General features: G+C 40.7%; 1 protein-coding gene across 5 annotated transcripts in view; it reads left to right on the plus strand.

Moving 5' to 3' along the window:
- SMAD2 (SMAD family member 2) overlaps positions 1-19,077 on the plus strand; it is a 41,321-nt gene that overhangs the window by 10,887 nt on the left and 11,357 nt on the right. For 4 of the 5 annotated variants that reach the window (XM_035100435.2, XM_035100434.2, XM_035100436.2 and 1 more), the window contains 3 exons: positions 3,189-3,473; positions 14,751-14,840; positions 15,888-16,081. In XM_035100435.2, the coding sequence (XP_034956326.1) occupies positions 3,238-3,473; positions 14,751-14,840; positions 15,888-16,081 (520 nt within the window). In that variant the 5' untranslated portion in view covers positions 3,189-3,237. The remainder of the gene's footprint in view (positions 1-3,188; positions 3,474-14,750; positions 14,841-15,887; positions 16,082-19,077) is intronic. The other variant, XM_060280374.1, reaches the window with a different exon arrangement.

Below are 19,077 nucleotides of genomic sequence, written 5' to 3' on the forward strand. Positions count from 1 at the left end.
CAGCACATTGTGTGGCAGCAAATTTCATAAATGGGAGCGCTTTGTGAAGAAGTGTTTTGTGTTCAAGTAGTAATAAGAGGTGAAAAGGTGTCTTTCCCTACACCATGCACAATTTCTTAAACCTCTTTGATGTCCACTCTCCAATTGCCTTTTTTTTCTAAACTGGGGCTGGGGGGAGGAAGGGACCCCCTTTTTTAGCCAGAGAGCCACGTTTCCTTATGAGTAAGCTTCTGGGGGCCACATGAGAGTGACAAGCTGCTCCAGAAGCGGAAAGTAGGTGAAGTAATGGATGTGACTCTTACCTTTGTATAGTCATTTAGAAGCATACAGCATATGTGAAGTCTGTATGTGACCAAACTGATGGCGGAGGAACGATTTAGTCTTTGAATCAGACAAAGGTTCCATTATCCCAGTTCAAGCCATAGACTCATGGAGAGTCTGAAATGCTTTTCCATTTTATATATACAGTCATACCTCGGGTTGAGTACGCTGCGGGTTGTGTACTTTCAGGTTGCATACTTGGCGGACCCGGAAGTTTATACTTCCAGGTTCCGCCGCGTGCGCATATGCAGAAGCTTGGGTTAAGTACTTTTGGGGTGCGAATGGCACCCCGGAATGGATTAGGTACTTCACCCCAAGGTACCACTGTGTGTTCCTATTAAGATCCAACTTATCGATGGAATCTTCACTTCCACAGCACAGGGATGAATTGAAAATAGGTTCTTTGAGAATTAATTCCCGAACAGAACCCCTAAATTAGTCTTGACTGGAAAGATAACCATATATTTCCCAATGTTATGGTGCTGTTAAACTTCATCCTCATCTTCTTAAAGAATGAATGCAAAGTGCAGTTCCCTTGAAGAAATGAGGTGCTTTGTAGCATTAGCAAGTTGCATCTCACTTTAAAGTGAGCCTCTATGGTCTTGCATGTTCTCAGATGCTTTATAAATCTCGTACTGTATATGGTGTTCATTAAAGCTGTGTTAAGGCCTTTATAAACATTTTGATTTTATGTTGGAATTTTAACTGCAGGGTGTTTAGATGCTTTGCATGAGAGCATTTCTTCAAACAGGAAAGCTGTCCCTTTTAATTTTGCTAAGTAGTAGTGTCAGAGCTGAGCTGGTTTTGCTGCTTGGACTTTTTTGCCCCATTTGTAGCCAGTTGAGTAGTTGGATAGAACTTAGTACAGTGGATGTAGTTGGCAAAAGAACTGGTTACAAGAAACGAGTTTCCAACTAGACGTCAGGAAGAACTCCCTTGACAGTAAGAGCTGTTCGACAGTGGAATGGACTCCCTTGGGAGGTTGTAGACTCCCCTTTGGAACTTTTTAAGCAGAGGTTGGAAGGCCATCTGGTATGGATGCTTTAGCTGAGATTCCTGAACAAAGAAGGTTGGACTAGATGACCCTCGGGATCCTTTCCAACTCTGCAGTTCTACGATTCTATGGAACTGAGGTCCACGTTCAGCATGCTGCCGGTTTCTCCCAACTTGTGTAGAGAAGTGCAAGCTGAGGCCTTGCTTGTGCTTCTGTCTTTGTCTTTCGCCCAATTACTGGAGCACTTGCAGGAGAAATAGGGCACAAGCTTAATTTGGCACTGTTTTGTCTAATACCAAGTTCAAGCTTTTCTAAAATCAGCTGCAGCAGCCGAGTAGAAAGAGTCCATTTCTTCCTCAACGTTAGAAAAACAGATTTCCTTCCACCACCACCCCTTTTTAAAGGGAAAATAAAACAAACTTATTAGAAATCTATTATTTAAAGCATTGCTTTCTTTTACTAAAGTGTAAACATCATTTTTAGTCTGAATGCCCCTGCCGCTGTGTAGTTTGGGGTGATGACAGGAGGTTTCATGATACAAATGTTTTCTGCAATCCACTAGAGTGGGCATGCTGGACCCCAATGGCAGGAAGAATAGAGATGTCGCCACAGATCAGACATTCACAAAATCAGATATAACAAAAACATGTGGTCTTGATGACCCTCCACCGCCCCTGCATTGTGGGAGAGGTGGGATTTTGTACCTCTCCTTACACTGAGCTTGGGAGACATAGAGGCAAAGTCCCCGGGGCAAACCCCCCCCCCGCCCCCATTTCAAGAGGAGGAGGAAAACAGGGAATTGCCGCCAAAGGAGTGGTGAAGAGGAATGAGCAATTGCATAATTCTCAGTGCTATACAGCAGAGTTCATATTCTGCAGTTAATTAAACCTTAGTCCTTGGGACTGAATTATGCATTCTATTTTTGTGTGAATAAACCAGATCTCCATGCTCTATTTAAATCCAATAGCTGAGGTTTCTCCTGAATTTTTTTGGCAAACAACTAATAAACTCTGAGCAGGAGAAATGTGTGAGGAAGGTGTAAAAGCTTGTGGTGTCTTGACACTGCAACGGTTTGTAAAGATTACACATAATCAAATGTAACTGCAGTCATGAAAACCAGAAACTTGTTTTCAGACTTATCCTCATTGATTGAGCTTTGTAATCAGTAAAATGAATACAGAGACTCTGATAATGGACTTTGCTGAGAGTGGCTAGCACATTTTGCTGTGACAAAGCATTATGCACACATTCAGCACTCTTGTAGCTGGCCTTGACACAGAAATGTGCAACCTTTCCCCCTGTTACTCTTGAGTTTTAGAATTTATTTAAAATGTATAAAAAGAACTTCCCAACATGTATTGGGATGACCAGAAGGACACCCTTGCCATGCCATTCTAGTATTTTTAACACCAAAGGAAAAATCTGTCTCCCCTAGTTGCAAAATAGTTGTGATAAGCTGAAATTCAGGGAAAGTATTTTATTTATTTGTGCTTAAATCTGTTGCTTGCAGTGATGCATAGGATGTTGCTTGGGAACTTGTTTACAAGGATTGGTGAATTGTAGCAAATCATGCATACATTTTCTAGGCACAACTGAATGATGACTTTTGCCTAATTAATGCTACAATTCTATGCCCATTTACTGTGGAGTAAGACCTGCGTAGACTAAAGGATACATAGGGCTCTCTTGCACATATCCTTCTGGTTTCAGTTGAAGTTAAGCCTCAGCAAGTAGGTGCCAGGACTTCATTCTTGGTACAAATGGGAATGTGAGTGCTCATTTTTAAAAGAGAAATACTGTAGTCAGAACGTTTAGGTGAAAGATTAGACAATGTTCTTCCTTAAACCTTCTAATAGATTTCTTCTTTCCATAGGTTCTAAAGGGCAGCTAAACCATTGCATAAGTTGAGCCACATCTGGGCCATGTCGTCTATATTACCGTTTACTCCACCTGTTGTGAAGAGACTTTTGGGATGGAAGAAGTCTGCCACTGGTTCAGGAGGTGCTGGCGGGGGTGAGCAGAATGGTCAGGAAGAAAAATGGTGTGAGAAAGCAGTGAAAAGTTTGGTGAAGAAGCTCAAGAAGACAGGACAACTGGATGAGCTTGAAAAAGCAATCACCACTCAAAACTGCAATACAAAATGTGTCACAATACCAAGGTAAGAACTCTATAGATCAGAAACAATTCAGTGCCAAAGCAAACAGCAATTTAAGTCTGAAACTAAATAAAAAGTCCTTCAGCAAGGTATTTAATGGCACAAATACCTTTTTACATGGGTTTACTTTCCTTATTTTACTTGTATTTTAAGCTAACTACATTTTGTTTTAAAATGCATTACAAAGTATCTGGGATAGTTAAATTGTGTTGCCTAGATTTCTTGCTCTACTGATGTGTGTATTCCTAGAAAGACATATTAACTGACTCTTTCCTTGGTCAACGCTTCAGTTCGCTAGCCATGTGTAAATGCCATCCTACAGTTTTATGCACTGGCCTTGCTTCAGCGGTACAAAACTATGTGTTCACGATATGAATGGGTCTTAGTTTGCCTGTTTCGGTTCCAGAATGTCTGCTTGTCCTCTGTTTGGATTTCTGGAACATCCTTCTGGTGCTCTCAGCATAAGAAAGGAAGGCTTCATGTATGGTGAAAGTGGAAAGTATTCTTTGCAGCACAGGTATCCACCAGGATCGGATTCCTTCATGACTTCACACATTCACAGTAATCGAAGGTCATAAGTATAACTAAGGTCCTAGCATTGTTAGAATGCAAAGTCCATTATAAAAGGCAGTTATAGAAGCTGGTAGTAGAAAGAAAGTAGAAGAGAAGGAACTGTGTTAGCCCAGATTGAGTAAATTGGTATACAATTTTGTTTAGAGAATTGTTCATCTACATATTTATCAGGTATTACTGAGGAAGAGGCACCATTGATTCTGCAAAGGAATTGTTTCTTCTTTTATATCACAAATTATTTATGGCTGTTAAAAATGTAGGCAAGATTAATTCATTGAAACGATGTTATTGGATATATAAAAAGCTCTTTAGAAACATTGGTGCCCTTTTTGTTAAAAGGTTAGAAATATAGAAACAAGTGGCAAGTATTCTTCATAGTTGAAGGTTAATGTGCAGGCAATGACTTATGCGCGTCTGATTGATGTGTGCTTGCGCATGTGCACACAGCACTGAACCTGAAAATGTCACTAAAAGAGTGGAACGCTTTACTCGGGCCCTACCAACATTGCGTGGGGGTCCGGAACATAACACATGCAAAGCGAGGGTAGCCTGTATATCAGAAGGTGTATTCTTCTTCTAGCGACCCACTCAGGATGTAAATAGCACATTAGGGGGTTCAATAAGCACAGATGCTCATAAGACTGTTAAATCCGGACGCACAATATTTTGCATTTTGATGCGATTTATTACAACTGTTATTTACTGGACAAATTATTTAAATAATAATTTTAAGCTTTAACATTTTATAAATAAGTGGAGTGGATGATACTGGAGTATGGTAAAATCATGATGAGTGACAAAGAAATTAACTTTAAAACATCCTAGTTTATGGAATTCCATGCCATGGGATGTTATGACATCTTGCCATAAGTAGCTTTTCAATAGTAATTATCTATGTTGGGCACAGGTTTGTTGGCCACTAGAGGTGGTAAACCAGAAGCATGGCTTCCATGAAGAGACACTAGCCCAGGCATAGGCAACCTCGGCCCTCCAGATGTTTTGGGACTACAACTCCCATGATCCCTAGCTAACAGAACCAGTGGTCAGGGGGATGGGAACTGTAGTCCCAAAACATCTGGGGGGCTGACTTTGCCTATGTCTGTACTATAGCCCTATGACTATCCCAAGTCAGTTCTTTTGTTCTGAATGTAGACAAGTACAATAATAACCACCAACTCCGTTTTCAAAAGACTAATATAATCCTGTAGGGTGGCATGTTCTTTGAGCTTTCATTTTTATGTGGTCTTAAGACTCCCAATTTAACATATGGGAGTGATCTTGCTTATTTAAAGTTACAGTTGGCAAAGTCTCCAAAGTCCATGGTGTAGAACAAACTGGATTCAGTCCTTGGACCATATGTTTGACAGCTCTATGGTTGAGATCTTAGTCTAATTCCTTTGCAAGCAAGTAACCCAAACATCACAAAGTCAATAAAGCTGCTGGCTCATTTGCTTGCTTCTATGGAATTTCTCTGTGTCACCTTCTTCCATGTTTTGCACTCCTGTTGACACTAGTGGATCATTTGGTAGTTGCAGTTGGAAATTTAATCCTATTCTTGGTTTTCCATTTCTAAATTTAAAAGACACATTTATGGTACATAATTAGCAATCAGTCATATGGTTCACATCAAGCCAATTGGAGAACTTCAGTCTAACATGGAAAACAAACCAAGGGTTTCAAACTTGGTCACAAACAAGTCATATGCTGTTGCTCAGTGAAGATAAAACACGCAGTTGCTTATTTATCTCCTGAAGGTCCAAGCTGTTTATTGGAAAACTGTTTCCAGAGTTCTTGCAAATTGCCCCCCACCCCGCCCCCTTTTCACTTTAAACTTGGACGGAAACCCCTATCGAGAGCCTATGAAGAACAGAAAATAAGTTTTAAAATAACTGCATTTAAATTTAAAGGGGAAAGATCAGATAATACAGGATGTTTCATCAACAGCTCAGATTCTGCCAAACTGTACTCTGAACTAATTGCTTGAACTGACCATCATTACCTTGATTTCATAGCTGAGCCAGCTAATCTTGATTTTTAATGAATTATAAAGATACAAAACAAATTAAACTATACCAAGAAAATAATAAATCCATAATATATAAGTCAAGCATAGTAACTATATACATATATAGAGAGAGATATTGTTAATCTGAATCTTAACAATATTTCACACGAGAGAGGCAGATGCTTGTTATCAGCATTATATTTTCATATAAATAATTGGTATCCAGAGTTGTTCAAATGAACAAAAGTTGTTAACTTAACCACTGAGGCTGTATGGTCTCCACTTAGTAGGTATAATTATATTTGTTGCTTTTGGGAAGTTTCTTACCAACTCCAGGTGTTCACATCTTATATCTCCTTTAAAATGCCAAAGTAAAGTATATAGCAGGCATGGGCAACCTCGGCCCTCCAGATGTTTTGGGACTACCATTACCATCATCCCTGACCACTGGTCCTGTTAGCTAGGGATCATGGGAGTTGTAGTGCCAAAACATCTGGATGGCCGAGGTTGCCTATGCCTGATATAAAGGGTTGGTAGTATAGAGTATCAAATCATCTTGTCTGAGCTACAGACTTCTTCCATGTACACTGTTTGTATAGCTCCATGTGTGAAGGAAAAGCAAAAGCGATGCAAGTTTCCCACAGGCACTACTGACTTCAGAGTTTATATTTTCAGGAGTAATGTCAGCTGTACGAAATCATGTAGAAATCTTCTTTTACGTTAACACCCTGCTGCAAAAAATATTCTTTCATTGTTCATCTGAAATTCCTGTAAACTTGGCAATCCTGTTTTAATTTAATTTAATTTCCTTTTAATTTATTTCTGGATATGTTTTTTTCTGTTAGTCTGGTCTAAATTTGCTTTTAGGAATGCATTAAATATTTCCAAACTCTCATCCCCATTTCTTAACAGTTTTGCTTTGGCATCTCCCACTGACCACTCCAAATAATCAATGCAGGAAACTGAGATATGAAAGCTAGGCGCTAAATGGCACCTTAAACCTAGGTTATGAGTGCAACAACAGAACGTCTAGGCGTGCCTTTTTAATAAGAAGAATACAAAGCTGAAAATGAATGAACTACAGCTAAAATATTATGTTTATTTTTCACATGGTTTAGTGCTTCCCCTGCCCACCCCCCTAATATTCTTAAGAGGGTCTCTTCTCCAGTCTTCCGAGAGTAGCTGGAAGTGGGGAGGCAGAAAAAGATCCTATTTCCTTCCACTGCAGTTTTAATCTGAAATCTTAGGTGCAGTACTGTGCGCAGAGCTCAGAAACTCCCTGTTGCAAAATGCGCCTAGAACAATGGGAGTTTCGAACACTGCAAATAATAAACTTTGAATAACCTTCATAAAGCTATTGGGGTCTTGGGTGCATTTGCACCAGAGTTGAAGGAAGTTTCCCCTTCTCATTTGTGAATCAACATGGTTCATGCTGTGTGTGTTTGTGTGTGTAGGTATAACTGCGGTTTCTCAAAGAAAAGCAAGCTGTCTCGGCCTCTAGTGACAGACTAGTAAACTGGATGCTCTCTGCTTTCTCTTGTAAGTAATAGCCTTAGATCGCCGGAAAGCAGTCCTGTCCATGAAAAGAGGTATCCTAAGATGTCCTGGCTGCTTTCCTGAGAGCCTCTGGCACGACTCACCCATGCAAACTGACAGTCATGGAAGGAAGTGAAGCCCTACGCCCCACCCCACCCCCATTGCAATGCGATGCAACTGAAGCTTGCAACTGGTCATTTTTTGTTGCACTACACTGAGCTAAAGCATAGTTTGTCTTAGTACATTGTCAGAACTTTGTCAAGGGTTAGCTGTCATGGACAAATAATGAGCCGTAAATCATTGGACAAACTATGGCACAGCGGCAAAAGTAAGGTGATATTAGGTACTTTATCACTTTAAGTGTATAGTGTTATGTTGGTACATAGAAATACTTTGTGTCTTTTTATGATACACCATATCCAGGGAAAGCACCTTTAGTAACCACACAGGTTACTAGTTTGAGAAATGTGTAAGTGGATTACTGGGTCAGTAAGGCATGCAGGTGGCACTGTGGGTTAAACTACAGAGCTTAGGGCTTGCTGATCAGAAGGTCAGCGGTTCGAATCCCTGCGAGGGGGTGAGCTCCTGTTGCTCGGTCCCAGCTCCTGCCAACCTAGCAGTTTGAAAGCACGTCAAAGTGCAAGTAGATAAATACAAAGCTACAGTGGGAAGGTAAACGGTGTTTCCGTGTGCTGCTCTGGTTCGCCAGTAGCGGCTTTGTCTTGCTGGCCACATGACCTGGAAGCTGTACGCCGGCTCCCTTGGCCAATAACGCAAGATGAGCGCGCAACCCCAGAGTCGCTCACGACTGGACCTAATGGTCAGGGGTCTCTTTACCTTTAAGGCATGCAAATTGAATGAATGAATGAATGAATGAATGAAAGTGAAGGCTGAGTGCAGAGCTACTCTTGACTCTATCTGGTTAGTAATTTACAACATGGTTTCTGGATAGTCACAAAAGGTGGGTCTCTCAAATTACTTTGTGGTCTTCTGTTGCCCTTCATTGTTCTTCTATGCATAATTTGTTGTACTCCTCCTTGATGGTTTATACGAGGGACATTTGGAGTAGAGATTTAACCATTCTTATCCCTGAGTAGGCTAAGTTTGTAGTACCCCATTTGAAGTAGGTGTTTGTTAAGCAGAGCGACAACCAGTAATGGTTTAGTGTGCTGAACCACTAGAGAGCACCAGTGTGGTGTAGTGGTTAGAGTGTTGGAGTAGGATTGGGGAGACACAGGCTCAAATCCCCCACTTGACTATGAAGTTCACTGTGTGAGCTTGGGCCAGTCCTTATCTCTTGACATAACTTCACAGTGTCCTTGTGAGGATAACATGGAGAGAAAATCATAGTTTGCTTCTTCTATCTCTTTGGAGGAAAGGTGAGATACAAATGCAGTTGGCTTTTATGCCCCTTTGGTAATGGATCTACTTTTAGGGACTGATTAGCATTCTGTTAACATTTAAATGTGTTTGTGGGAGGGGGGTTATTGGTTTGTTCTTGTTTTATTATGCATTTTGCATTCTCATTTTGTATTTTTATGTTGGGAACCGGCCTGTGATCTTTGGATGAAGGGTAGTATACAAATTTAATAAATAATAATAATCTTAATAGTTAACCCCCCCTCCCTCATCTGGAAGCATTTCTGTATGAGCAGACATTCTGAAACTTCATATGATGAAGTAGACTTTTGTCCATAATCTTGGACTGCTGGCTAATTTTGGCTTAGTGATGGCATCCTTACAAAGAATGCCTGGATAGCTCAGTTGGTTAGAGTGTGGTGCTGATAATGCCAGGGTTGCAGGTTCGATCCCCATATGGGACAACTACATATTCCTGCATTGCAGAGGGTTGGACTAGATGATCTTCAGAATCCCTTCTAACTACAATTCTATGAATGCTGGACTAAGTGGGCTTAGGTCTGATCATGCAAAAGTATTTCTTATGTCTAAACAAGAGTGTTTACTGAAGGTCACTTAGCATAGATGAGTTATGTCTTAATTAATAAATCCTGAGTATGCACACTCAGGGTTGTAAATGTAAAACACATTGGTAGACTGGGAATTCTAATAAAGGAGACCACACAAGACTTCCAGTCTTCTTCTCGCTGTTGTGGCTCATTCTACAGTAAATGTTAGTCTTGAAATACAACAGGACCTGTTTGGGCTAAGATAGGGAGGGATGCATACACTTCTGTTCCTATCTTTTGTTTTAGGTCTGCAGTTTTCTGTAGAACACACGCCTGGAAACCTGTTATTGCTGCTTCAGTGTACAGCAAGGAAAAAAAGATGGTTGCCTCTGCAATCCCACAGCTGCTTCATATTTGCCACATCAAGTGGAGAAAAATTGTGTGAGAAGGGTTAAGCACACATCCTGCTTGTTCTCCCCCATGCAAATCTCCCTTGGTTTTCTGGGAAGTGATGACAGGCTCCTAGAACAGTGAATTCTTAGCTGGACCTAGAGTAATGCTTACTACTTCCTGTTCTTCACAGCAGGAAAGGAGGCTAGTTCTAACCAGGCAGTAGCAACTACCCAAACTTTATCTGGCGGTTTCCGAGAGTTGCGTTGCCTATCTAAAAGGAGGCAAATGTGAAAAAACTGTAGCGCACAATCTGATGCTCATCATTGCAGCTTGTCAAATTCTGCTTAAAAACATCTTTTGTCTGCACAAAATGTAGCAGTTGTGCACCTTATTATCACCTCTGTACACTCCTAAGAAATTTGCTAAAGCAATCACTGTCGAAGGATTTGCTTCGTGGCAGCTCTGTCAATGCTTCAAGAGCAGTGAATTTTAAAAGTAGTTTCCATTTACTGCAAGCTCTTGAAAACAGCTCCTTATAATTAGCATTCTCAAATTCAGATGGCACGCGTGGAAGGTTGTAATAGTTCTTCGATTTTTAAAGGAGTGCCCTCATTTTTGCTCTTCTTCCTCCGATGCTTAAACATTTACCACAGTTACTGCTCCGGGAGTTAACCCATTCTGTCTAGTGACCCCAGATATATATGTAATAGACCTTCCAAGCATTATGGGTAGAACTGAAACATGTGCCATTCTCCATCATTAGGGCCTTTGTGTGCTCATACTAGAATCAGAAGCATAGGATCACAACTGAATTTGTGTTTTGTTTCCTGAGACATTTCCCCTATAGTTTTATGGTAGAAGGAAACACTGCCTTTGACCGCTTAACTTTCGCAGTGGAGTCAGGAGATTGTGGAAACCATTTGAAGCAGAGATAAGTGGCTATTAAAGGCTTACTCACAAAGAGTGCACATATAGACCCCCCCCCCCAAATATTAGATTACATATTTGGACCTGCCATCGTAAGGATGTACATATAAACAAGCTTTTCAGTATCAGCCTACTCTCGGGGAAGATGTCTTGTCTTTTCTAATATAGTATTTCTGATTCAGGGTACCAGCATAAATAGCCTTATGAGAGCTTTTAGTAAATACTTATGAAACAAATGTTTGGTTAAGTTGTTGTTTTGGCAATGAAATTGTATTACTTGAACGTTAAATTTTCCATTAGCCAGGTAGCGTCAGAATAGCAAAAACATATAGTGATTTCTTGCATCTGGAACCTTTGCTAAGTTTTCTTTTAACTGGGTGAGGGGCTTTCTAAAAACTGTTACTGAGTCAATAGGAAGTTCTAGTCAACCTTAGCAGTACTAATTTCCAAAACCATTCCTCTAAACTGTGCGTGCCAAACAAAAAGCTGTTTTGGAAGCTTCTTCCAAAGGGAGAAAATGGTGTTTTGGGCTTGAGACACTTCAGAGACTGTTTTTCAGAAGTGTCCTTGTGGTCTGAGTACAAGACTTTCCCAGAAAGTTAACTTAATGAAATACAGAAAATGAATGAAATGCAGGAATAAAGCGCAACAGCCTCATTTTATTTCCAGGGGGCTTCAATGAGGTTGGAGTCAAGTACTATGCGTAAATATTTAATTTTCTTACATCTATATTATTCTTTTCTTCTGTCACGGAACCAGTGGTGATCTGCATGCTGTTTCCTGGTCATCGCATATCCAGGCACTAACTAAATCCAGAATTGCTTAGCTTCAACAAATTGGTTTTTTTCATGGGCCTTCAGCCCACACCCTGGGACTGCAAGGGTGTAGATTAGGCATGTGAGCAACAGACAAAACCACACACACGGGACTGTTTTGTGGGACCTCCTTGGAATCTGGTGAATGGAACATCTATAGGTCCTAGTGATAGCAGCTAAAATATGATTTTCTAAGTTTTAAAAGGTCATTTGTGGCTGCTGTCAATACTAGGGTGAGCCAGTGCCATCTAGAATTCAACCATAATTTAGGAATTATGGAGGGACAGCAGCTGCTGCTTGGGTTACTTGGCTGTATGGATTTTCCCTTCTGGCCTCCTTTAACAGGTTCTTCATTCCCTGTTTAGGGAAGCTTTTAATGTTTGATGGATTTCTGTATTTTAGAATTTCTGTTTTTTTGGAAGCCGCCCAGAGTGGCTGGGGGAACCCGGCCAGATGGGTGGGGTATAAATAATAAATTATTATTATTATTATTATTGGAGTTTAACACCCCTTTTATTCAGTTTGTGAATGGTATATGCATAGCACCAAGCAGCACTTGGTGGGAACTTCCATGGGGGAATATGCAATCCTCTGTGGCCAAGTCCTGGTTCCTCAACTATGGTTAATTGTTCTGCACCACTTAGGATATCTTTAATTTGCAATAAACGAGTGTTGATCAGGGTTATTATTTATATCTGTTGAACACCTGAGGAAAACCTCAGTTGAAACACCCATAACACTTGTGCGATTACAATTTATTAGCAGGAGCAGTTTCCAGTTGATAGATCTTTGCTGCAAAACCTTCATAGGTTGAGTACTGAGTTATCTTTTCACATGCAGTGGTGGCTGGAAGAAAAACCATGCATGGGAATTGGCTCTGTTTCCAGCTAATTAATTGAGGTCTCTCTAAGAAAAAAAATTGCCTGATATTTCCAGCAGCCTGAGCCATTGGGGGGTGATGGGAAGTAAGACCAGAAATGTACGATATTTTCAAGAAATGTGTGTATTTTGAAGACACTTGCTGGTCAGAATTGCATGCTGATTGACCAATCAGGAAAGAATTGCAGAAGTTTTTCATTCTTCTGCATTTTAGCTACAGAAGACTGACACTAGCAAATTGGGCTAGTGTTATATAGCATGCATACATTTGGGCTTAGAACCTCAATACCCGAAGGACCACCGTTTCCCCATAAATCTCTACCTGACCTCGTAACATCTGCAGAGGCACTGCTCCAAGTTCTTCCTTATTCTGAAGTGCAGAAAGCTACAGAGAAGGCTTTCTCAGCAGTGCCTTCCCACCTCTCAGTTTTGGAACACACTGCTTGGAAAGGCTTGCCTAGCACCTACATTAATGTCTTTTTGGTGCTAGAAAAGTCATTTTATTCACTAAAGGTTTTTAGTGTTTTAATTGGTTATTTATTTACTTAGCAAAATTAATAGGCAGCTGATGGTAAAAACAAACAAACAAAAAGCCTCTAGTTTACAAAAAGAGAGTCACTTTAATATAGTGCTAGCATCTTGTATTGATATTGAGTATCTGCTGTCCAGATTGCTGTGTTACATGACAGCGAAGAGGTGGGTTAAGTCTCCTGCGTTGTAGTCCTGATGGATTTCAGTGCCGTGCCATAATTATGTTTTATGACTGTGTATCCATTTTAAACTGTGTCACCCAGAGAACCCAAGTTAAGGGGTAACTCAAATACATTCAAAGAGGTTGTTTATTCATTGTACTTGGAAAGTGAATTGAGAAAATAAAAAGGGATGTGTTGACCGGTCACTGTTGGGTAACCGCTAGAGCAGGGGTAGGCAACCTAAGGCCCATGGGCCGGATCCGGCCCATTCGCCTTCTAAATCTGGCTCATAGACGGTCCGGGAATCAGCTTGTTTTTACATGAATAGAATGTGTCCTTTTATTTAAAATGCATCTGGGTTATTTGTGGGGCCTGCCTGGTGTTTTTACATGAGTAGAATGTGTGTTTTTATTTAAAATGCATCTCTGGGTTATTTGTGGGGCATAGGAATTCATTACCCCCCCCCAATATATTCCAGCCCACCACATGGTCTGAGGGATGGTGGACTGGCCCATGGCTGAAAAAGGTTGCTGACCCCTGTGCTAGAGTGAAGGAAAGTCCAAGCAAACAAAAGTTTATACCACTAAGCATGTAAACTGGCTTGCTTCTTTTGACTTGTGACATTTTGCCATCCAGAAATAGGGCATTATTGCCAAGAGAGTAAGGTGCATAACTGAGAACTCTTCCAATAGGTGGAAAGCAAAGTGCAGCGGCTGGTTCCTGAAGAATACAAAACGGTATAGAATAAATAGTGATATTCCATGTGGGCATTCTGTCACTGGTATAAATCAGGTTTGTTGTAATATTGTACCCATATTGATGACATTGGTTGCTGGGACATCCATTAAAACTTTGTCTTTTGTGAAATGACTGCCACCTTCGTTTGGCAACTTAAAGGTTTTTTTGAGTTAACAAATGGCATTTCTTGTACCTTAAGTTGAGCTGTTTGAACTTCTCCTGTTGGATTTCAGCCTGCATAAATGTGTACTTTGCAACAGCATAACATTGGACGTATCCTTTTTCTTATATGGCACTGAAGAAAATGGGAGAGGATTGTCATAAGGCCTTTCCACTACACAGAAAAAAAGCCTGCACATTCAAGCTAGTAATAGATCTACATCGCTCTTGTGGTTCCTGATTGCTGTGTTAACAACTTTTGGAAATCTACCATCATACTGACATGGCTTAGTCTGTGACTTTTCATATGATTGCAAATATACTCCCTAAAGCTAGAAGATACTATTGTGTACTGCCACGTTGAGGAGGTTTTGCCTGTTTTAAGGTATATTAAAAGTATGCTGTTTGCTTAAACCCAGCGAACTTGTTCACCTTTTTGGAAACATCATTTTACCTTGAATCACATGTTCCATTTTATTGGCCTTCTTCATATAGAATATACAGCATTTGAGGCTTAAGAAAAGCTGCATCTTCTATGTGAAAGGAAGCTTTCTGTACATTCCCCCCATGTCTTTACATCATGGTAGTTTGAATAACCATGCTTCCATATTCACATCAACTTTTTTGTTTTTGTTTTTTTTCAATTTTATGCACAGCACTTGCTCTGAAATTTGGGGACTGAGTACACCAAACACGATAGATCAGTGGGATACCACAGGCCTATACAGCTTCTCTGAACAAACCAGGTGAATATTCTGCCCTGTGTCTCATTGTAGAGATCTTGTGGGTGGGTTGGCTTTCAAGGGTCTTGTCTAGTGGAAATGCTTCCTAGTCAGCAAAGCATTTTTTTAAACAAACGGATTTTGCCTTAAGTGTTCTCAGCTGATGTTTTAACCAATGAAATTCTAATTTTGGAAAAGAAAAAAACACCTCTCCACATCAGTGCCGTTCTGAAAAGGGGAAAACTTGGGGTGGGGTGGGGGACTCAACCATATGGTCTGTACTTGTTTAACAAGAATTGGGGGCAAGTGTGTGTGTGTTTAAAACAGATTGCACACTGGGTTTTTTTTTTGGCGGGGCGTGGGGGTAGCTGACCAGGTATGTGCATTCAGAGACTTATGGAAGGTGGGGGACACAACTTGGGGAGTGAGCAGCTTGTTTAGGTTTTTGATGGTTTTTTTTCCATGTCACCCTTACTCGCATTGTGTACTGAGGTTTGTCTTTCCCATCCCATGAGTCATAAACCATCTGCATTTGTGTAGGCCTAGGCAGTCTATCTTAAAACTAGCAAAACTTTTCAACTGGTAGCAGCAAGGGACGCGAGGAACCGACCGTGAAACCACAAGGAAGCCCAATGTATGCCGAACGCAAGCTTCAGGCTGGCAAGTGATTTGGATTGCTTGGAGATCTGACTGCTGTAACCTTACGCGCAGTCTTGTATGACAGAGATGTGCTTAAAGCAAGGAGCAGTGTCAACTAAAGTGTAGCATAGTATTCATGGTGAGCAGGCTTAGGTGTAATGTACTCTTTGCTTAGATGTGCAGTAGTTGTCACCAGTGTACCCTGTCACCCAGGGACTCCTTGATTTCAAGTGCTAATAATAGTAGTGTATGCTTTAACGATAACACTACCTCTTACCTGAGAACATCATAAATGTCTGTTGTGACTCTCCGGTTTAAAGGGGTGGTGGCAATGAGAGGTGCTGTATATGCCTAATGATACGGAATATCTTGGCTTATATGTGCTTCCTGAGAACTTCCCTAAATGTTCTGGAATACTTTTCCTCCTTTTAGGTCTCTTGATGGCCGCCTGCAAGTATCCCACCGTAAAGGATTGCCACATGTTATTTACTGCCGTTTGTGGCGCTGGCCTGACCTTCACAGTCACCATGAACTTAAGGCAATTGAAAACTGTGAATATGCTTTTAATCTTAAAAAGGACGAAGTATGCGTAAACCCTTACCATTACCAGAGAGTGGAGACTCCAGGTAGGAAGATGGCAAGCTGCTGTTGGCGTATCTGTGTCTGCTGCCCTGGCTTCTTCTACTAAGAATCTTACTAACAATGTGTGCAAAGCTGAACTGAAAGGAGTCCATGTTATTGTTTTGGAATTCCAAGAGCTTGAGTGAGAGCTAATCCAAAATTTAATCGGACAATGGTGCTTAAATGTTGAAATGCATTGTTGTTGTATTGAATGCATGTGTTTGGCGCTTCCCAGAATTGTTTGGAATTGCAAAATGTTAACATAAATGCTTGCAGCTAGGGCAGCAGAGCGTCTCTTTCAAAACCATTTGTTGTCGGTTCAGTTGCAGAGACTCAGAGCAAATCACAGTACTGTTTAACATAAGTTCAATAAATGCACATACGGCTTAAAGCAGGCATCCCCAAACTGCGGCTCTCCAGATGTTTTGGCCTACAACTCCCATGATCCCTAGCTAACAGGACCAGTGGTCAGGGATGAAGGGAATTGTAGTCCAAAACATCTGGAGGGCCAAAGTTTGGGGATGCCTGGCTTAAAGGGTCTCCCCCCCCTACTTTCTTAGTCGTAGCCACTAAGCTGACTTGTGTGCTCAGCCTTTCTTTGTATCTGGGGAATGGACTCCATAGGTAAGCAGCTACTCCCTGGAGTGTCTCTCCCTTTTGGCTTCCACCAGTAAAAGTTCAAGCATCAGTACCAAAAAGAGCTGCATGCATATTTACTTCTTTTACTGGCATTGTACAGGGAGCTTAGAATGATGCATCTCCACTCCTGCTTCATCTTCACAACCCAGCCGTATGCTGGGAAATAATGTCTGGCTCAAGGCAGCCCAGTGACCTTTGTTGCTGCGTTGGGATTTGCACCCTGGTTGTCCTAGTTGATTTATGTTCTTTAACAGAATGTTGGACAAAGCTGAGAAAACCAGGGTGCAGATGTTGACTGTAGAACTCATGGATTGGCCTTGGGCCAGCCTCTGTCTTCCAGTCTTAAACCTACTTCACAAAGTGGTTATGACTAAAAACAGGGAATGCCCATGATATCCAAAACTCTGTGGAGGGAGTAAATAAATAAATGGGACTGCCCATCTTAAACTTTTCTGCTTGAGAAAGCACCTAGGGACCTGAGTGCTAAGAGATGAAGGCTGAGCCAAAGACCCTTCGTATATCTGTTGTGGATGGGGTTGCATTCTTTCTGAAAGGTCAGGTTCATAGTTTGGGGGGTGGAAGCACATTTGTTGTTGACTAGTAGTGTCTTTTATCAACTTCGGGTCGCAGCTAGCAATCAGCCTATCTAGATACAGTGCAGCTTAAATCCAGTCTGGAAAGCTGGAGTCTCCTCTTTCTTGGGCTACATTTTGAAGACTGGAAGCTTCAGCTGGTGCAGAATGCAGTGGCTTGGAGGTCACCCCCAAGGAGCTTCCTGAATGAATAGGGGATTTGAACCCAGATCTTTTTTTATTCATTTAAGGAAATAGCTTTTTGCAGGCCTTTCCCACCTGGCCTGGATTGACTCCAGCTACAAAAGCTGAGGCTGCTGAACAGCCTTTTGGGTTGGGGTATTGTTTGCTGGGGGATGGGTGGGTTGTTGCTCTTTTTGATACTAATTTTTGTACCCTTATTTTAGAGCTTACCACAATTTATGTCAAAATTGTTTAATTTGGTTGTGAATTTTTTTGTTTATTGTTTATGACTACTTTTGTTATCTTTGTCATTATGTGTTTTTTCATGTTGTAAACCACCTTGAGCACGGTTTTAACTATGTTTTGTTTTCAAAAGTTGCTCATAAAATTTATTAAATAAAATGAATTAAAAAATAAATACATCCTGCTTGATTCCAGTGGAGATACCACTTGGCATGTTGTCCATACTGGATACTTGTGGCCTCTCTCCTACCTAATAATTATCTTGTCTTTTTTTCTTGAAACAAAACTGATCATTTAGTACTTTGTCATTATAGCTAATTGAAATCTGTATTACCTAACATACTGAGGCTGCAATCCTATGCATTCACAAACACACAGAATGTAACTGGCTGCACATAAATGATACTCTTCAATTTATATTTCACAATATCAAAAGTTTTTCTCATACATCAGGATGTAAAGATCAATGAGGTAAATAAAAGTCCCAATAAACCAGTTCATTCATAAAGTTCCAAATTAGAGCTGTTTCTAATCCACACAGGCCTCTGTGTAGTCAAAAGGCCCAAAGAGTCCCAATGAGGATTCTTTTAGCCTGTTCTGTAGGACCTAAGTAAAAGTAAAGGGACCCCTGACCATTAGGTCCAGTCATGACTGACTCTGGGGTTGCGGCGCTCATCTTGCGTTATTGGCCGAGGGAGCCAGCGTACAGCTAGATATACCCAAATAACAAAAAATGTCATGTCCTCATCTGAATGAGATGCGTGAATGAAATGGTGTACTAGAGGACCACATATTACATTATTCCTAATTCTCAATCGGTGTTCTGATATTCAATCAAAGTAAGAATAAAAGAATCCTCATTCAGAAAGAAACTAGATAAATTTTCCTACTTGATTCCCTACATCCCTCAGGTTTGAATACCGAAATTGATTAGTTGTTTTTTATGAGTTATCATTAATGTTCAAATGTTTAATACTTGTGCATGGATAAAGTTTGTTTTATATCAGTTGTGCTGAATGAGTCACTTTAAGAAGGCAACTTTGGATCTGTATATTGCCATCACCTGTACTAAAATCAGTGCTGTACCTGTCTATATAACCTGACACTACAGCATTGTAAGCAACCACTATGTCATGAGAGCCATGATCTCGATATACATTATATGGTATGTGCACTTTGGTGCTGTTGTCCATATTGTTTGTAATATTTGTTAAAAAGGTGTTAAAATGCCATATTCATTTATATCATGTAGAAACATGTACCACTGACGAAGCCCAGGTGGGCGAAACAGGATGATTATCCCGGAAATCCTTGTCGTGGAACTGCAGCAAGCTCCCATTGGGACTCTTTGGGCCTTTTGACTA

The sequence above is a fragment of the Zootoca vivipara genome, chromosome 11, assembly GCF_963506605.1.
Source record: "Zootoca vivipara chromosome 11, rZooViv1.1, whole genome shotgun sequence".
In the NCBI taxonomy this organism is placed as follows: domain Eukaryota; kingdom Metazoa; phylum Chordata; class Lepidosauria; order Squamata; family Lacertidae; genus Zootoca; species Zootoca vivipara.